A 21,325-nucleotide genomic window follows, 5' to 3' on the forward strand; every position below is an offset into this window, starting at 1 on the left:
ATGGTTGATTAAGGTTTTGCTGTCATGAGAACTTGTTTGGGATTGGTGCAGAACCACCTGCCTGTTTGAGGGCACAGACTCCACATGACATTTGTTTTCTTTAAAGAGATTTTAGAAATGTCCCATCTATTAAAACTATTCATGATGTGCAAATCCATGTAACAAAGCCCCCCAATGTTTTATAAATGAAAAGCAGTTATGGGTGGCTGCCAATTTGAGCAAATAAACAGCAAGGGAGACGAATGCTTTACCCTTTCCCTGCCCTCGCAAGCTGCTTTTCATCCTCCAGGGTTCCAGATGCATTTAGAGAAAAGACACATCTGGAGTCCTTCAGAGGAGGAAACAGCTTGGGGAGAGTGGTTCTGAACAGACAAATGTTCTATAGTGAAAGGGTTAAGCAAGCCTCCAGAGGCTGCTGGTAATTTTTTTTAAAAGTCAAGGCTTCATCACACATGTTTACATGTAATGGATCATAGGAAGCTGCCTTATACTGAGGCACACCATTGGTCCATCTGGCTCAGGACTGTGCAGCTCTCCAGGGTTTCAGGCAGAGAAGCTGTAATCTCTGCCCCAGGAAGCAAGCAAAATGCCATATCAGCATGAGAAACAGAGAAGGGATCCACGGGAAGCTACAGAAAATAATATGGGAGGAGTAATAATAGATGGAAAGAAAGAAGAACAGGCCTTCTTCACAGTCTGCTAGGAACTTCTGGAGCTGCAAGATGCGACTCTTTGTCCGGTCACGATCAGATTCCATTTCATTCAGTTGACGGCTCATATTCATCACCTGAATCCTCAGGTCATCCTGGAAACAAGATATATAGACATCTCTTTGATATCCTTAGCTTGTCACCAGAGAAGATGGAGAAAAATATCTAAGGTAAGAAACTGCATTTCATGATTTTAAAATTTTATTTTGCAATTTCTGTCACATCACATAGCTTCATAAAGCCCTCAGGGTCGGTTACAACATAACAAACCTAAAAACAACAATGACACAATCTGTCATTATAAAACAGCTGCAGTCAACAAATACCTAAAATCTACCACTACATTATATAATATCAGGTTAAAACCCGCATTAAAATACTCTTAGTTTCGAATGGTTGACAGATCAATAAATATCAGGCTCTGATCCCAAACACCTGCCACAACATACAGTCCTGTTAGATTTCTCCGTGGAGGGATGTATAAGGGTATCAATACAAAGAGGGCCCAATGTTATCCAAACCAAGATAACGTGGGATAAAACAGTAATCCAGAGTAAGACCTCATTTGCTTACCTTAGTGCATGGGGAAGACTCCTATGTATATTATCATAAATTTAAGCCAAATAATTTCCTTGCCTGACAAAACCCAGTTCTCATTGGTCCACTTCCATTACTGAAAACACAGAACTGATTTTTTTAGTGTGAAAGAAATGGGTCATTCATAATTTAAATGTATTATTTGTTTGTTTGCTCATTATATTTATATGGTCACCCAACAACATATTTTCTTTAGCTGGTTCACAAAATTAAACAATAAAATACAATAGAAAACAATGCAAGCAGCATTTAAAAGTATTATCTCTGGCAGATATACAATAAGGCACAAGTCATAAGAGGCCCAGATTAAAAAGGCCTGGGTGAATAAAAAGGTCTTTACCAGGCACAAAAAAACATCGTAAGGATGGTGCCAGATGCGTCTCTCTGCCACCACCAAGAAGGCTCTCTTTCTAGAAGCCACTGACCCATCTCACTTCACTTGGTGGAGACAAATTTTATCACTATTTTCAGAGCAGAAATATACCACCTGCTACATACAACAAGTTCTAATTCGATGGCAAACACTATCCTTCAGCAAGTATGATAGTAGACATTCCCACCTCCAGGGGCAGGACAATCAATAACTCTTGCTAGTTCTGTGGTGAAATGTCCTCCATTTTTACTAACCCATTTTTACAGGTGGTTGAAAATGGATATATCATTTCAGATCACTATTAGATCCAGTTTAATCCTTGGTGCAATTAGATCCAGCCTTGTCCTTGGAGGCCAAAGTGTCCAACACAGTGGCTGAGGGTGGTGAGCCAGCAGTGGTCCCCTCTGGGCAGAGGTATCTTGGCCGCAGTTATCCATCTGCTGCTAACATCCCATTGGGATTAATGCAATATGTTGTGGTTGGGTCTGCCTTTGAAGAGTGTTCACAAACTTGGTGGTGCAAAATACAGTGGCTAGATTGTTGAATGGGACTGGACAAATGGAACACATCTCTCCAGTTTTTAAACAATTGCACTGACTCCCAGTCAAAGTACTAATTACAAAGACCACCTTCTTCCACAAGGCCCAGATATTAAAATAACCCCCAGGAGCCCTTCTTTGGAAGCAGGGTAGGTGATAACTGCCTGTAGCAGTCTGGTTATAAGCGATCACTGCCACAGACAGAATTCGGCTTTCAATAGCATTTCGTACATTTGGACTTTAAACAGTCATGGCTTCCTCCAAAGAATTCTGGGAGCTATAGTTTGTTAAAAGTGTTGAGATTTGTTAGGAGACCCTTGTTCTCTCACAGAGCTACAATTCATAGAGCAGTTTAACAATCAATTCCTTCCCCCAAGGAGGCTCAGTGTAGTGTTTAATTGGTAAAATAAGAGCATGCCTTCCAACATATCCTAATAGATGAAAAACAGGACATGGTTATAATGCCCCTATTCTTATACCATATTTTCATAGGGGCATATGACCATGTCTTGTTTTTCATTTATTAGAAAATGTTGGAAGCATGCTCTTATTTTACCAATTAAACACTGCATTGAGTCGTCTTCCTTGAGACCAGACCTGAGGCAATAATAATTTGAAAACAACAGGCCTTACCAAAGTATTTTCAGGGCATCAACACTTCTTTCCTTTAGGCTTCAATCTGTGCAGACTTACTTGGGAATAAGCCCACTGAACACAGTAGGGCTTACCTCCCGAGTAAACATGCACAATCAAGATCACCCACTGAGCTCAATGGGACTTAGTTTTGAGTAAAGGTGAATAGGGCTAGGGCTGCAAAAGTGTTAGCTGAAAGATGTTACTGATTGTAGACATTCCTTTTGGTTACTGTATGTTAATAATGAACTCCAGGATCCTGGTGGGATAAGACAACAAAGCAAGGAATAACTTAGATTTTATGCAGCCCAGAAACAATTAACTGATTTCTTCATTTCTCCATTTGTCAGAAAGGCCACCGGATGATCTGATGCTATGATTATTGTGACAGACCATGTTTTTTTAATTATTCTGGTACAGTATAAATATTTATGCATTTTTACAAGAGGCATGCTTTTGAGCAATAAATAGCACATGACAAAGAAAAGGCTGAACTGCCCTTGAATGTTGCTAAACATATGTCTTCGATGTCAACTTGGGGTCAAGCTGAGCTAGGTTGGCTCATGTGCTCCTGCAAAACAGAGCTAGAATAGCCGGATGGTTTGTAATGTTGGACAAATGAAATGGATCCTTGCACAACCTAAGCAAACTAGTGATCCTGGCCCTCAGACCTGCCTGGGGTGGAATCTTAAGCACTCTTCCATTCTCTACCCTATGCTCAGAAAAGCATGGAACAACATGCCTTCAAAAGGTCTAAAGTTCTGTGCTAAAAATAATTAAATTGTGTGACTTTAATAAATCACACATTTTGCACATATTTACTTAATTTGCATCCTTTTTGCTCTAGTTACAAAAATCTTTTAGAGAAATATGCATTTTTTGTGCCAGATCTTTTTTTTTTAAGCTCAGAGAGTCAGGATGGGGCACGGAGAAGAAAAGCTGAGACTTTTGTAGCAAAATATCTGCAGGAAGATGGAAAAGGGAAACAGAAGTTAAAGGCAGAAAAGCAACAGGGAGAGGTGTGGAGCAGTGTACAAATGTTAGATCTCACATGTATCATTCCAGTTATGTTTATTGATAAGGTTTATTTTGTTATTTCCAAAGCTGAACTACTTTGTAATCTTTGCATTGCTATTTGGTACCCATTTTACACTTGGAGAACTGAGGCTGAGATGGTGGTTTGTCCAAAGTCAATTAGTGAGTTCACAGCTGTAGTGCAGGTCTGGAGGCCAAATACGACCCTCTAGGCCTCTCTATCTGGCCCTTGGAATGCTTCCCAGGTCATACCCCTCACTGACCTCACTCACGTCACATACCAAATGTTTTTGCCTAACTAGAAAAGTCCTTGAACTATGATAATGCCTCTTGTGCGTCTCGATAAAGAACAGAGAGGGGTGTAGTGGTGTGTGTAGAATCTAACCTATTGTACAAAGGTAAAATTTACCTTTTTGCCTTTTGCCTCTGGCCCTGCCCACCACTGGCATGTGGCCCCAGAAGGTTGACCAAAGGGCATGTGGCTAAAGGTTCCCCACCTACAGTGTAGTGAGACTTAAAGACAGGTCTTCCAGGCTCAGATTAAACATTCTGTACCTGATTCTCAGATCTGTGACAAGTGCACATGCCTTTCAAATGCCTGTAGTTGAAATAATGTGTCATACATTGCATTATTTTCACTATGCTTGTGTGTGCACAAATTCTTGCTGGTTACTGCTGCTAAGACGTTGCTTGGTATAAACAGAGTCTGTTTTCTTGTGGGTTGATTAAATGAGTTCATTGCCTATATTGGAGCCCAATAGTAAGACCAATCTACTTCTTATTTAATGTGAGGAGTCACTGAATATGATCAGTGGATAGGTTAAGTGGATGATGTAAGCACAATGCTCCCCACACATCAAAATACACATCCAGGAAATCTGATAATTTCTGGTAACACCCTTAAAAATAACCTGTAACTGAAAACAGCATGGATTGTTATTTTAAATGAGGTGCATGGAAACACATACTTGAGATGTGCTCTTGCACATGTGATTAGAAGCAAAAAATCAAAATTGATACAGACTTGGTGCATTAAATGAATTTCCAAAGCCACTCCAAGTCCAATTCAGCAGACACATTCAATCATTTAAATGCTACTGATTTCTGTAAGGTATGCAACCCAATCCTAGGCACGTTGTCTCAGAAGCAAGTCCCACTTTGGAACTTATTCCAAATTAAATATTACACAGAATCCAGTCTTGGATTCATCCAGCTTCCTATGGACTGCACAAACTGAACAGAATAAGAATTCCAAAGAGTATGGACATTCTCACAGAGATCAAACCATGATGGTCTGAGGATAAGAGCGTTTGTTTTTTTTAAAAAAAAAGTCACTTCAAATATCGATAGATTTCTAAAATCCTACTACTACAGGAATGAGAAAAAAATATATCTGAGCTGTGTAGGGCACAGTTGGGATCACAAAAAAGAAACAGAGCAAAGGCAGGTACTTCCCTGTGGCCTTCAGTGCTCATCAAAGGGGAGCCAGGTAGGTGGGCAGGCAGACTGTAAAATCCATGGTAGTCCCCACTGATCACATGAACCAGCAGGGACTAGTATGAACTGTAAAATCCTGCATGCCTAGATTGTGGTGAGCTGTATGGATGTGACTTTAGTCAGAAAAAAACTATGTTCAATGTAGCAACAAGGATGGACTTCCCAGAGACCACAATTCCAGTCTAAATCTCAGTACCCTAGCCTTATGCTTTCCAGAGCATTATGGGATACACACACACACACACACACAGAAGCTGAAATAGAGTCCATTACTCACCCTCTCTCTCTGAGTATCTCGCAACTCCTGAAGAAAGTCCCTCAATGCATCTCGAACTACCTCCGGGTCAATTTCACTTGTGGCTTGCTCACCTCTGAGAGGAGAAGGTTGCTGAAATGGGGAACGTGAGCGGCTCCTCTCAGGAGACCCAGTACGGGAGGCAGGAGTTTGCCGGCCACTGCTTCCTATGGAAATATAAATTCTTAAAAGTCTTAGAAGCCAAGGAAGGGATTCTGCATAACTAAGTAAAGTGCTTTTAAAGGGGCTTTGAATATAGGAAACTGCCTTACACCAGCTTAGGCTATTTGTACATCTAGCCAACTCTGTCTGCTCTAATCGGCAACACCTCCCCACGGCCTTGGACAGTGATCTGATCACCATCTGATACCTTGCAGCAGATGCCAGTGACTGAATCGGGGACTTTCTGCACGCAAAGCAGGTACTGTCCCACTGAACTATGACCCCATGCTGGGTGAGTGACTGAGGAAGTGGAGGTACAGCCCTAAATACTGGGGTGTCATCTCTCCTCCTGTTGGGCCTGTCCACATGATTTCCCCAGCCCCTTCCCTGGGAGAGACAAACATCCGCGAGTCTCTTCCAGGTAAAGGGGTACAGCAAATTCATTCCCTTTCAAGGCAGGAAGGATATTCCTGTGACTGAGGGGCCTGTTAGATACACAGCCATTAGACGCCCAGTGACTGTGGAAAAAGTGCTTGATTCATTTATTGATAAAAGTATTTATATACCGCCCCCTTGCAAAACATGAAGGCGGTGACCTCCAGGCATGTAGCAGTCTGGTCATAAGCAATCACTGCCACAGACATGACTCGGCTTTCAACAGCATTCAGTACATACTGAAAACGCACAGAGCAAGACCAATGGTTCACCTAGCCCAGTATGATCTATTTCAACCAGAAGTGGTTCTCCAGAGTTTCTAGCAGAGGTCTTCCTCAGCCCTGTTACTTGATATCATTTCAAATGGAGAAGCCAGGAATTTCTGCATGCAAAGCACTTGCTTTACCAATGTGGTATGGCCCCACTCCATGATTGCTCACCAAGGCCACTGCTTAAGTGGTGCCAAACAACTGTAACTTCAGAAAACAACCGTATTTCTCTTCTCCTTTGCTACCTCTCACCTCCATCAATCAGTCTGTTCCCTGCCATAGCTGTACTAGTCAGATTTGTACAGATCGGGGTGGACAACCTGCAGATCTTGGCCTAATTCATGAGGGTGCCATGAGCAGAGAAAGGGAGAGAAAGGCGGTGGGGGAGAGAAAAAGAAAAGAGGGTGGCAGATGTCAGGAAGAAAGAGAAGAGGTGGCAGAAAATGTGTGAGAAAAAAGGGGGTGGCCCTACCCACTTTTGATCCCAGCGCTGCTCACTTTTGACCTCAAGGAAAAGTGGCCTTCAACAGAAACCAGGCTGTCTAGCTCTCCTGGTATAGATAATGTTTCAGCTAAGAGCAGATTTCATTTCCAGAATTAGAGGGTGGTGTCTATTGCACAGTTATTGCTCAGCAGAATTTTAATGCACAGCATATGAAAGATATCCTAGCTAGGAGCATTCTGACCTTTGACTGGAGAGCAGGATCTTTGTGGAGATGGACTCCGGCTGCCAAGCCCCAGTGTGCGGCGCAAAGCTGAATGCAGCGCCACCAGCTTCAGCTCAACCTCCCTCTTAGCTGCCTCAGCTTTGGCTAGTTCTGTTTCTAATCCGTGGGAGCGCCCCTCACAGGTACTGAGGCGCATCTGGAGGCTCTCGTTTGTCCTGGTGGCTTCCTGCAGTTTTATCTCCAGGCTAAGGAGATTATCCTTCATCCTCTTCTCCTTGCTACGGGTCTCAGCAAGGTTCTGTGCAAGATCCTGCTCTTGAAGCCGAGCCTCTGCCTCCATGGCAGACAGCTTCTTCTGCAAGCTCAGCACCTGAAAGAGAACAAGAGCTGCAGGCTATGGCAATGTATGTGCACAGCCGTTGCTGCTTCCACCTCGACAATGGCAACAAGGAAATCAACCACATCTCTATATGTACATGCATTCACAGCTGTTCACTTACATATATCAAATGATTTATGTCCACTCAGATACAACTATCCTGCTACTCACTTACAGCCAAACTAGATATTGCAGGAGAGTCATGAATATATTTCTTGGATTCTTTTTTTGCGGGGGGGGGGATATTCTGATCAGGACCGCACAGCTAAGGATGAGGAGTTAACCTTCCTCTCAGTGCCATGGTCCCTTTTGGAATTGACATCAAAGCATCTCCAATTCTCAGTTTGTTGTAGCCCCACCCAAACCATTTGTTCCACAGCATATCAGCAGGTAACTATACCCCCCACATACACAAATATTGGTATAACTCCAATATTTCCCCCAAGAGATATATACACAAACCTCAAGTTACCATTACATATTCAATTTAATTTTTATTCTATAGCTTTAATATATATATACACACACAACCTGGATATTTTAATTAATTTGATGGTCCCCATAAGGGTTACGAGGTGATCATAAGTGAATAATATTTGAACTTGGTGCTTCATTCTAGTGCAGCCATTCCCAATCTGTGGTTCTCCAGATGGTTTTAACTCCAGCTTTCATCACCGCCAGTCAATGGCTAGTGACAGTAGCCTCAAAAGGATATTGTATGGGAAAAAAAGATGAGTGTCCCCATATATGTATGAGGGCAGCCATCTTTTCCTCTGTACAATTCCCCCGGAAGAAATGGCCTTTTATGACATACAGTTGCTTCATGGGAGCACTTTGAATATTTTTTATCATGTGGGCATGGTGGATTAACTAGGTGCTCCACAGAGCTGTAAACTGTTAAAGAGAGAAAAAGGCACCCCCATAGGCCATCTTTGAAGTAGATTTTGTTTTTGGGGGGTTACAGCCGGATGGATTCAAATAGGACAAGACAGAGCCAGGTTTGTGCACACATGATACTGGCATGGGACGGAAATAAGTTGATCTGTCCAACAGCAAGTCTGATCCTTGCAAACAAAGACAGTCCTTTATGTGAACATCTCTACATACAAAAAGGGCCTGCTATATTGTAACACATGCTAATGGCATTTCCTAAATGTTAAAATAGTGAAGCCCTCTTCAGGTGTTCCCCTTCTGAAGCTATTCCAATCATGTGAGTGGGGAGAACAGGGGGTGCACTTCCACTCTCACCCCCTCTTTCACATAACTGTCACTAGCCCCACAGCCCTCCAAATGTTGGGGGCTGAACGTCTGCAGTGGGTGCCTGCTCTACTTGCATACGCTCCCCATGTAATTTAGAGCATAGATGTTCCAGATTGCTAAAGCAGCCTACATGAGTAGAGAAAACTCGCTAAAAGAGCCTACATGAGTAGAAGTTCAACCCCCAACACATGGAGGGATGCACTGGAGGGGGTGGGGCCAAGGAGTGCGACTCTGTCTCATGAGTGGAACTGTGCAAGAGGGAACACATGAAAAGGGCTTAAGACAAATACACATATGGTCCACATAGATACATCATCTTCTACCTTATGTATATAACCCCCCTGCAACTTATCTCTACTACCTCCTCTCACCAATTGTTGCCCTCCTAAACTCTCCCAGCTCACTCCTCACTTCTTCTTCCATCTCTGAGCCTTGTCACCCACTGCCTATATCAAGGTTACCTCCTTGTGAGCAGATTCACGGCAAATCTCCAACTCAGTTATCTTCTGCTTCAGTTCCAGGGCCTCTTTGCTGTTCTGCTGTTCCTGCTGCTCTTTCTGCAACAAGCGATGCTGCAGTTGACTGATTTCTTGGGCCTTCTTGCTGTTCTCACTCTCTAGGGCCTTCACCTGCAAACGGATAGTTGGAACTCAAGTTATTCTCCATTGCACAATCTCTATGCTTAGAAAGCCAATTCACATGTAGAGATTCTGCAAAAAAATCCTTACTGCCATAATTGGCAACTGTTGTTAACAGTGCAATAACTGACAACTAGTGCAATAAACCCATGTATGCTGCATAATCTGTTAAGGGTTTGAAGAAGACCTAAATAGAAGGAAAGCAATACCAAGAGTCCTAGGGGGAGGGAGACATACTGTTTTATTGGGGGTATATGCAGCAACATCTCATTGATGCACTAAAAGTGCACTTGTAGGTGGATTTATACTAGACCTCATCATACTTTATCAGTTGTTCTGTGATGTTTTCCCAATGCTCCTGCATTATTGGATCCACACTTTAACTCTGCCCATTCCATTGTCTGTGTTCCTACCATCTCTACTACTAGCAGAAACCAGTAACAATTTGAAACGAATGCTGATAAAAGTTAAAGAGGAAAGCACAAAAGCAGGACTACAGCTGAACGTCAAGAAGACTAAAGTAATGACAACAGAAGATTTATGTAACTTTAAAGTTGACAATGAGGACATTGAACTTGTCAAGGATTATCAATACCTCAGCACACACATTAACCAAAATGGAGACAATAGTCAAGAAATCAGAAGAAGTCTAGGACTGAGGAGGGCAGCTATGAGAGAACTAGAAAAGGTCCTCAAATGCATAGATGTATCACTGAACACTAAAGTCAGGATCATTCAGACCATGGTATTCCCGGTCTCTATGTATGGATGTGAAAGCTGGACAGTGAAAAAAGCGGATAGGAGAAAAATCAACTCATTTGAAATGTGGTGTTGGAGGAGAGCTTTGCGGATACCATGGACTGCAAAAAAGACAAATAATTGGGTGTTAGAACAAATTAAACCAGAACTATCACTAGAAGCTAAAATGATGAAACTGAGGTTATCATACTTTGGACACATAATGAGAAGACATGATTCACTAGAAAAGACAATAATGCTGGGAAAAACAGCAGGGAGTAGAAAAAGAAGAAGAGCAAACAAGAGATGGATTGATTCCATAAAGGAAGCCACAAACCTGAACTTACAAAATCTGAACAGGTTGGGTCACGACAGATGCTGTTGGAGGTCACTGATTCATAGGGTTGCCAAAAGTCGTAGTCGACTTGAAGGCACATAACAACAACCACTATGGCACTATGACACAATATTTTTATTTTTACATTTTTATAGTTTTTATGTTCAGGCTGTGATTGCTGTTAGACCTTCACTCAATTCCACAAGAACAACACCATAGGAATGCTGGTATCCGGCACCAACAGGAAGTATGGGGAATGGCTATGCCACAAAGAAGGAAATTTTATTCGGCACATTCCCAGAGTATCCTAGCACTACAGTGTAACAAAAGTGGGACCAAAACAAAAAATCAGAACATTTGTATGGAAAGTTACAGACTTCAGCAGGAAGCTACAAGCCATGAACCAATTGCTAATGAATCAATATGACTGCCCCCAAACTTTTGTAGGCACAAATAGTATTAAATGGAGGACCAGGTATAAATAACCACCCTGATATCATCGAGAGCACAAATCATCATGAATGCACAATCAAAAGTATGTCTAGAGTAGGTATGAGTGAGAAATTCAATTCAGTTTGCATTTCAAGCCGAATCTATCAAATTTGCACTTTCTGAAACAATATGGGAACCGAAACACAGCCATCCTTTGAAATTTGCAGTTATTCAAATTTTGCAATGTAGCTTGCCAACCAAACAACATTTACAAAAATGCATATGTTAGGGAAAAGGGTGTGTAAAAATGAATATATGAGTGACAATAACATGCAAAAATGCATTATATCATGAGAAATTGCTTGCAAAAATGCACATTAGTCATGATTGCCTATAAAAATGTGTTTATTAGAAGAAATTTGCACTAAAATGTTGGTGAATTTTTATGGATTTTTTTTTAAATCGCAAATTGCTGCAGAAATGTGAAGAACTGAATTTAAGACTGAAAAAATGAGAAACTGTGAGAAACCAAAATGGGCAGAATTTTTCATCCCTAGTCTGGAGGGGCTCAAGGCTGAGGTATTTGAAAAGAAGGGCCTTACTTGTAGGAATTATGATGGAGAGCCAAGGTCAGGGCAGGGCACAGGACCCCAATCCACCCCAGGATGCTGATCCAGGAGGGGGCCATTAGGTTAGGTGAACCCACCCTAGGTTGAACCAGGGCTCACCTGCCCCACCTCGGAGCCAGTCCTAAATAAGTTTGGGGTGGGGCTAATGTTTTGTTAGGGTAAAAATAACCTAATTAAATATATGGTCGGGGTGGGGGTGGAGAAGGAGAACATGTGTCTCCTCATTCCCATCTCCCAACCAAGAGTGGGAATCAATTTTTCAAGGTGCTCTTTCACAAGGGACTTTCCTGCAGAAAAGCAGCTTGCAAAGCAGCACCTGTGCTCCACAGGATCTATGCCTCCACTCAATAGCTGCTGAGCAGAGGCATTGATCCTGTGAGATGGCACTCAGGAAGGAAAAGAGCCGCAGCACTGGGTCTATCTTCTTGGTCTTGGCCTTTCTGCAAATCACTCTGGATCATTCAGTCTGACCTGTAACAATCCGTGGCTGTCTCAACCCAACTTGGCCAAGGCCCCCAAACCTCCAAACAGCCTTGGATGAATCCAGTGCACAACCTTGGTCAAAGTCTCAAGAAGGGATGGGCAAATCTGTCCATTTTGGTTTCTCATTTTTCCAATCCTAAATTCAGTTCTTCATATTTCCATTATCAGTTTGCATTTTTTTAAAAGCCCACATGAAAAGTCATTAGCATTTTAATTTTAATTTTTCCTAATATACACATTTTTGTATGCAAATTTGACTAATATACACATTTTTGCAAAGCATATTTTCCCTAATATTTATACTTTCCCCAATATAAAGCATTTTTGCATGCTATTTTCACTAATATATATTTACCCAACCATTATGCATGTAACTTGGTTGGAAAACTGCACTGCAGGGATGGCTGTGTTTCAGTTTCTGTATTATTAATGCAAATTAGGTATTATTAATGCAAATTAGGTAGGTTTACCTTTAAATGTGAACTGAATCAAATGTTTGCCCCCATTCCTAGTCTCAGGGCTCTGTCAAAGGGATTTTCAGGGACAAATTAAACAAGCCAGAAAGACATTTAGGATGCTCCCGCTCTGCTTAGGTACCATAGAATCCTGAGATTTGCCAGTGTCTGTGGCAGCTGCAACGAACTTTGAATATAAGTCCCCATATCGGGCAACGTCAAGCATCTCCTGCTGCAATTCTTACATCCCTAGAGTTATGATGAGTCTAGAATGACAGAGAAAGAGAGCAGCAGGATCTGGGATGTACTTACTTGCCTGCGCAGCTCCTGGAGCTCCCTTCTAGCTTCCATGCGAGACTTCTCCACTTCCCTTAGATTTGCTCGGAGCTGTCCCACCTCTCCCTCAACTGCTGCTTTTGCTTCCTCCAGGATAGCAATCTTCTGGTCCTTCTCCTCTTTGGATCTCTGCAAGCTACGGAAGATGTATGTGCCTATAATCATTTATTACCAGTAACCTCTAAAAGCATTGTGAAATGGTAGTAGCATCTATGTCAGCAACACATATGGGCTTTTTCTCCCCAGGGCCATGCTCACTTACCTGAGCCTCTCATTCTCTGCTTTCTTGATAGCAGCTCTGAGGTCGTGATTGGACTTCTGCAGTGCTTCCTTTTCTCTGCTCTCATCTGCTACCGTCCGATGAATTTCCAGGAGCTCTTTTTGTTGGTAATCACGAGCTTCTTTGGTCTCTTGCAGCCTGTGGTGAAGCTCAACCAGTTCCTTGCGAATTTCAGCATGGGTATCCTCTGCCATCCAACATTGCACTTTTAGCTGTTCTGCCTTTAAGAAAAAGGCATGCGCTGCTGAGCCAGGAACCTGAAATCTGCAGCACAATCCTAAGGCTTATTCAGACATAAATCCATTGATATCCACTGATATCTGAGTGAACGGGAAGGCAGCAGTGGGAGAGTCCTCTGGAGGCTCAAACAGGAGTGTGGGGCTGTGTTAAAGCCGTTTGCAAAAGTGCTTTTTGAAGCAGCTCTATGCTTCTCCTTTAAGTAAATGGGTGAGTGGCAGCAGGCTCCTTTCTCCTCTTCCCACCCACTGTTGCCACCAAAGGACTTTGCAAAGGACTTTAACCCCTGTTCATCAGCTTTGAGCAGGGATCTGGTTGGGAACAGAGTGCGTAGCCAATGCAGGATAAAACCCTGCCCTCCTGTCCATCAGCTGATGTCACCAGCAATGTCAGATGATGGGGGTGGCCGTGGCTTGGTAACAGCCTCTTGGGCCAAACTGGTCTGCCTGGCAGGCCAAGATTGGCCTAGAGGCCGGAGGTTCCTCACTTCTGAACCAAACCCTTCCATCCCTGCCTAGTCACTGAGATCATCCAGAGGAGCGCTGTTAGTTTTTCCCCATGTTACAGAGCCTGACTGGCCTCAGCTAGAAGCTGGGCTTTTAGATTTGGCAGGCATGCTCACTTTATACATTTTTATGCTGACAGGCCTATTCAGTTGTTTAACATTTTCTTGAGTCACCATTCATTTTAATGATTGGTCTGCAGTTCTTTTAATGTTTTTAAATGTGTTGATATTGCTGTGCACTGCCCTCGTATTTTGTGAGAGGGCAGTGTATAAATACTTTTTATAAATAAAAAATAAATCTTACACTTTTCAATGCATTTCCCCATCACTTCCAAAATGCAAATAGTCCAATTCTTTTTTAAAAGTGGATTTGTTGCTCTAGGGTGACAGAGCACTTTCATTCTCTGATGGGGTACCTCTGTTGGTTCCCCATGCCCCTGAGGTTGAATTGACCTTCACTAGGGACCAAGCCTTTAGTGGGGCATGCCCTGCCCTGTGGAACCCTCTTTCAGTAGAAGTTTGGCAGGAACCATCCCACCCTTCTTACAGATGTTTAGATAGACCTTTGCAATATGAATTTTATCTTTTTAACCAATCTGTATTTATTGATGTTTTTAATGGTGCTTTTTGCTGATGTTATTTCTATATGTTGTATACTGCCTTGATATATTTTTATGAAAGTGTGGATTCTAAATGTGTAAATAAATAAATAATAAACAACCCACTTTAATTACGCAAACCTCAAGTTCCAGTATGCACTTGAATCCCTCCCATAAAACAGTGACAGTCTGGAGGCACCATGAGTCTGAAAGAGAACTCTGGAAAGTAAGTATCAGCCTTTCCCAACCAGAGCTGGCAACAGACTGCAGGGGTCTTTGAAGATGGCGGTGGCAATGCAGCAGCACTACTGCTGTCGCTGCTGGGGATTTAAATAGGCCTGGTCACATCAGTGGATTAGCGTGCTGTGTGCGCAGGCCTGCCATCACCCAAGATGGCGGGGGCATGTGATGAGCCCACTGCCATCTTGGAATGATGGCAAGCATGCGGGAAGGTGCATGGCCAGCCCACACCAGCAGTGGGGGTGGAGGTGGTGCCTCTACCTCCATCTATGCTCAACTTGTATATCTGTAAAAAAAAACCAAACAAAACCAAAATATTACAAAAACAGAAAAAAAATCTCAAGTAATTTCTCTTTGCAGAGGGAGGTAATCCTCTGGGAAAGTGCTACCTGTGGGTAAATACTACCCATGGAACTTCTCACAACTACAGGAAATGGGGAGAATATAAGGATAAATAAAATTTACCTGGCAATTTGCGATACTAAGCTCCTTCAGCTTGTGTAACTTTGGGCCAATCATAACTCTTTTTTTCTTGGGGCCAGATGGGTTTGAAGCGGCATTTCCTACTCCAACAAAGTAAAGTGTGCACGTGTGTGTGAATAGAAGATCTAAGAAAGTGTCAGAGTGTAAATATATCTCAGTTTGTGACTATATGGAAATGTAAGCAAGAGGTGTTGTGATTTAGGTGTGAGACAGTAAAAGTCTGTGTATTCATGGTGTAAATCCATAATTGGAGCTATCAGCATGTTTATGGATTTGAGTGCCAAACTGAGTATGAGAGATGAGGAAGATTATGTTGGAATACAAGGTAGGAAAGAATTCGCAAGCTACAACTGGAAGACCTCAGTCACTAAAGAGCAACTACAGCAGCAATTCATGGCCTTAGGTGATCTTAAGGCTGTTCCATTTCATACACTCTACAACTATAGCGAGAAACATAATCTGACATGAAGATGCTTATCAACATTAGGAGTGTTGCATCTGATCTGCAGCATCTTTTCTGAAAATGTGTTGGAACCTCTATATTGTGCTTCTGCAGGCTAAACTGTACTAATCTGAGAAGGATTAATGTTTCTGCTAACACATAGCAATATTCACTAATAGGCAAAAATCCTTGCGGTTTAAGAACATACCTATAGCCAACAGATATTTCTATCAAACTTTAAAAAGCAGGGAAATTCTTCCAAGCTACACAGCAAGTGGATTGGACTGTGAAAGACCAGCCCAAATTGTGTTTGCATTTTGACAAATTTGTAGGGCAGTCCAACATCTCAGAGAGGAGGTCAGGTCTCCTGCTCCCCTGGTGCATTCACTATAGCTGCGCAATTTCCCTGCTTTTTAAAGTTTGATAGAAATATCTGTTAGCTATAGGCAGGGCCGGCTGCAGGCATGCAGGGGCCCTTGGGCGTCAGCTTGCCCTGGCCCCCCGGTGGGTGGGTAGGTGTACACATGCACACCCCCTGCTTGCCCGCCCATGGCCCCCCTACCTGTCTAGTCTTTACCATTGCCCTTAATGAAGATGGCGGCTGCAGTTTCCCTAAGGGGAATGAAGCCTCCACTGCCATCTTTGTTGATGGCACACGTGCATGCTACGCGTGCACATCTCTGCTATCAACAAAGATGGTGGCAGCAGCTTCAGTACCTTAAGGAAGCTGCAGCCGCCATCTTCATTAAGGGCAATGCTAAAAAGCCGGCTGACAGGTAAGTGGGGGGTGGGGGGGGCAGATCGCAGAAGGGGAGCGGAGGGCCCCTCAGGGGCTCCTGTAGCTCTGGGGCCCTCAGGCCAGTGCCCAACCTGGCCACCCTTTAGAACCGGCCCTGGCTATAGGTACATTCTTAAACCGCAAGGTTTTTTGCCTATTAGTGAATTTCCCTGCTTTTTAATCCGGGAGATAAGAAATGGGATCCTGTGCAAGTTTGCTGAGAATGGATTGATCATTTGCATGCTTATTGAATTCAGTGGGATTTACTCCCCTGCAATCATGCTTAGGAGAGGAAAAACTGACCATGGCGGAGGAGGAGGGGGAAAGAGCGTATTGGAGAGGGACAAAAGAAGGGGGGGGAGGACAGGTTTGATCATTTGCATGCTTATAGACTTCAATGGCATTTACTCCAGTGCAATCAATTAAGATAGGTAAAATTGACCATGGGGATGAGGAAGGGGAGGGGGAGGAGGGGGAAGGGTAAGGAGGGGATTGGAAGTGGATGGGGATGGGGAGGAATGGGCAAAGGAAGGGGGAAGGAAAGGGCAAGAGGGTGGGGATAGTAGGGAGGAGAAGGGAGGGTGTGTTTGATCATTTGCATTCTTTTTGAGTTCAATGGGATTTATTTCTGTGCAATCATGTTTGAAAATGGAAATGGACTGCCTTCAAGTAAATCTTGACCCTTCAAGTAAATCTTGAGTTCCTAGGAGACACCCTGTTCCCCTTGCAGACTTCAATCAGAGTGGCTGACTGTTAAACCAGTCTGGCCACTGAAGCTCTCTCAGTGGAACAGGAGTCTCCTCTCAACACCCTTCACAAACTACACTTCCCAGGATTCTCTGAGGGAAGCCATGACTGTCTAAAGTGTAATAAATGTCTGGTGTGGGTGTGGCCCCCTGATTAGGCAAGCCCAGCAGCTGTGAGTCTGGCTTTTAGAACACCGACAGTTGGTTCTTACTGAGCATGCCTGGGGTTATCATAGGGTCCCAGCCAAAATTTATTAAATTAATTAAAAATCAGCCAGACATTTTTTTAACTTTTAAACTGCAGAAGATGAAGGTCAGAGTATGGGCAAGGTCAGTATTAGGATTACAGGTACTCTGTGAACATGGCTGATTTGTAATGAATTTTAACAGATTATGAGAACTCCGGCAGAAAAAAGTCCAAAAGGGCTCTGGGCCCCCCCCCCCCATTTTACACTTTGAACTGTCTATTCTCTCTGACTGTTTTGTGTATCACCATGAACATTGACAGGGTTGTTAAGCAAGCGTTTCTGAGTTCAGGACTATACGTTTTGTAAGGTTTTGTTTTGAAATGAGCTTAGGGAAGCATCAGAATGGCATGGGGGTCTTTTCAATTTAATACTGCGGAATGTGAAAAATCCCCGCTGGTTATAGTATACAGCCACTCTTGTGGCTGTATAATATATTTGAGAGAGAGAGAGAGAGGGAGAGAGAGACACACATACATCTGAATTAAATTGTGTTTGGCCATTGTGCCAAGCTGCTCTGTCATCGGAACCTTCCCTTGCTCTTTTCTGTTGTCTTTGAGCATTCCACCTGGCATTAGAAGGTGACTCTTTTCACTTGGTTCACTGTGTAGTGTGGGAACAGAACAGAAAAGTCCTCAGTAGCAATAGGCTGGGACAAATGGCAGCAGATAAAGAGCAGAGTCAGCTCCTAAATATCATGTCTGCATGAGGGTGAACTGCAAGTAGAAGAGAGGGCAGAAACTTGCCCAGAGTCACAAAGCATCACACCTACCCCCACCAGTACTTCAGCCATACAGGTACAAGCAAGCCCACATCCTTGTATGACACAATGTGTTCCAGAGGCTGCACAGTGAATTACTGGGTATTATAGCTATTTCCTGGGTTAGCAGCACAGCGTGTCTTAAATGCAGGAGAAAATAGGGTTCTCTGTGTTTTAATTCTGCCTCTTTGGAAAAGCTGAGCCTACTCTACTGCTCTTGCTCCCTGCCCTTCATATTACTGGAACTGGGGCTGGACAAACAAGTTCTGTATGAACCCCAATTCCCCATTTCTTTTCTTCCCATCTTTGTGTCCTGATTTGTCACTCCGAACAGCTCTAACATTGTCCAGATCCTCCCCTGTTGGCCTGGCTCATTCTGACCAGCTCTCTGTTATTGTTGTTCTGTTTTCGAGAAGGATTAGGGTGAGTCCCCTTCTCTTCCAGCCCCCACCTACATATGGGATCCACAAACGCAGTCAGCACTTTCTGTTGAGCTCAGCAGAAATTCACTAAGAAAGGTCAGTGACCAAAGAGAGGGACGATCCATCATAAAATAAAGTGTTTTTATTCCCCAGGATAAAGGAAGGGGGGTTAGCAGGGGGTGAGATTGAAAAGAAAGCATTGCACATGACCCCCCCCCAACACACACACACATACACCCTCCTTCCTGGCTTGCTTACTCTCTATGTAAGAGCACTGAGCTTTCTTCATTTACAGGAACGCTGCAGCAAAGCTCTTAATGTGATTATTATAATTATATCTTGACTAGAACTTTTTATAAACAGCCTCTTTTGAAATCATGCCTGGGCAGCCAAGTCTCCAGCTGAGTCCTGAACACATGGAACAGGGTATTTCATGGTGGGAGAGAAAATGTGTATTCATGTGTGAGGGAGGGGGAAAAATGACTGTGCATTTAAGTGCCTGAAGTGCACAGAATGATGTGTGAGTTTATATGCACATGCATTTCTACACAGTAAGGACATTATATATATATATAATGTAATATATATCGTATGTGTGTATGCACACATACACTTGAGGATGTAGATACTCACAAGAGTGTTTGTGAATGTGCACTGGACACATGCTTGCTTGTCCAAATGGGTGAACACATTTGCATGTACGTACGGCAAACATGCCTTGCTTAGTTGTGAGTGTGTGTATGTGCTTTTCCATGAGAATCTGTGTGAGCCTGCTTGCATGTATGGGAAGGCAGGGCTGCTCAAACGAGCCTGACTTCCTCAAGCTAAAAGGCTGTGAAAATGTTATGGTTCCCATGGTGATAAGTAGGTCAGTGCTGGCGCCTGTGAGGATTTCACTCTGTGTTTCTTTGCCCTCGGCTTGTTATATTAGTCCCACAACTGTCCTCTCCCACTCCCCTCTCACTCTCTCTTTCTCATCTGCTGCCGTCTCCCTTCCCCTGCTGTGTTAGTCTTTTTCTGCCCATCCTATATCCCTCTAGGAACATATGCACCCCCTTTACCCCATCCCTTTTGCCCTCCCTGCCCTCTGAAACAACCCTCTTCTGCATGCTTGTGTGGTCCCTTCCTGGGGCTGGACTTTGAAAACTGTTGAAAGGAGGCCATTTTTTTGCCAAAATAAACAGCCTGTCATGTTAAATTACTCTCTCTTCCTCTTTTATGTTCTTTAATTTTCTATTTCCCCCTCACCCCACCCCAGTCTTTTCAGGCTGGGGTCATTCTCTTATACTGATGTACTGTGTTTGTAGAGAACAAGAGCCCTCACAGCATCTGGCAGTGGGTGAGCGTTTCCACCTGGGGATGTTTTTCGGAGCTGCAGATATTTTTCTATCCCAAGAGTCACCATCTAGAGATGGGTGTTAGAAAAAAGGAATTACAACAGGGTGGGTAAGTGATTCCTTCTTGCACTTTAACCAATAGCAGGCCACTACTAGAAATTGTGTAAAAAGACACTGATTGGCTGAGGTTATTGTCAGTTATTCTAATCCACACCCATCCAATCCAATCCTAGGTAACAAATAGATGATTCCTTATCAGAGAGTTGAAAGTGATAGGATACATGCATCGTTGCTTCTTGTTAACTTTGTCCTGTTCTCATCCCCGGTCAAACAGATTTTGCAGGTTTTTGAAGCCTGCAAAACATGTCTTTCTAGAAGCAATAACGCTATGAGTTTGTGGACTAGCGGCAGCTTTGCTTTGATAATCCCGTCTTCAACTCTGAAAAAACATTAACCATAATATGTCTCCAGCCTAGGTTTTCTCAAGTATTGTCTGGGTGATTTTGCCATAATTTAGCACTCCTGATTTCAATGGGAGCAGAAGACCTCAGACATCAAAGCTACTCACTACTCTGTTGGTGCTTACCCACCTCAACAAAAGAAAAAAGGGGGCAAGGAGGGGGAATGCTTCCAATGCAAGCAAGCTGTTCACAGGTTGCAAATACCTATTTGTTGATAAAGGGATATTCAAACCACTTACTGGACCATATTTAACAGGGACAGAGAATTCTTCCATGGCCAAAAGACCCAGACAAAAAGCCAAACATACCTCCCTTCCAACAAGCTCCTTCTCTCTTGCCAGTTCCTTTATGTGTTCATTCAAGCGCTTGGCCTCTTTCTGGTGAGCAGCCATTGCATCCTCAAACTGTGCCTGGAAGGTCCTTAGTTCATTGGTGATGCTGGCAATTGTGTTCTGTAATGAAGAAATCGCAGGACACGGCATGAGCCACTTTGTTCTATGTGTTCTGCAGAGATCCAAAATTTGAGGACACACTTAACTGTAGCCGCTTTGACACTAGTGGCCCCTTCGATTGGTTTCCACAACCCTTTCCGCATAGAGCTGGATTCTAGGGTAGCAGCACACATTATTTGAAACTTACTAGTCAGGGACCAAACTTGGGAAACTGACCAGCATGCATCTTTACTTTGCTAAGGTGATCTCTTGCTTTCTCCCATGGAACTGACCAGGTGATCTCTCACTTTCTCTCATGGCTGGGAGAAGGGCAGGAACCAACATGATTTGGGAGGAGGCAAAGGGGGGATTGGATGGGTGGGCACTGTGCAGAGTGAAAGCTGCTTTCCTATCTGAGAGGAAAACATCGTTAGAAATAACAATACCAATAAGGTTATT

General features: G+C 43.2%; 1 protein-coding gene across 1 annotated transcript in view; it reads right to left on the reverse strand.

Annotated features, from left to right (window-relative positions):
* Window positions 1–21,325, reverse strand: part of CROCC2 (ciliary rootlet coiled-coil, rootletin family member 2) — a 123,931-nt gene that overhangs the window by 19,840 nt on the left and 82,766 nt on the right. Inside the window, exons 23-29 of the mRNA XM_061637717.1 lie at window positions 20,744–20,887; window positions 13,163–13,401; window positions 12,877–13,036; window positions 9,314–9,481; window positions 7,232–7,583; window positions 5,662–5,846; window positions 685–805 (exon numbers count right to left, since the gene is read on the reverse strand). Of these exons, the coding sequence (XP_061493701.1) occupies window positions 685–805; window positions 5,662–5,846; window positions 7,232–7,583; window positions 9,314–9,481; window positions 12,877–13,036; window positions 13,163–13,401; window positions 20,744–20,887 (1,369 nt within the window). The remainder of the gene's footprint in view (window positions 1–684; window positions 806–5,661; window positions 5,847–7,231; window positions 7,584–9,313; window positions 9,482–12,876; window positions 13,037–13,162; window positions 13,402–20,743; window positions 20,888–21,325) is intronic.

The sequence above is a fragment of the Rhineura floridana genome, chromosome 7, assembly GCF_030035675.1.
Source record: "Rhineura floridana isolate rRhiFlo1 chromosome 7, rRhiFlo1.hap2, whole genome shotgun sequence".
NCBI classification, from domain to species: domain Eukaryota; kingdom Metazoa; phylum Chordata; class Lepidosauria; order Squamata; family Rhineuridae; genus Rhineura; species Rhineura floridana.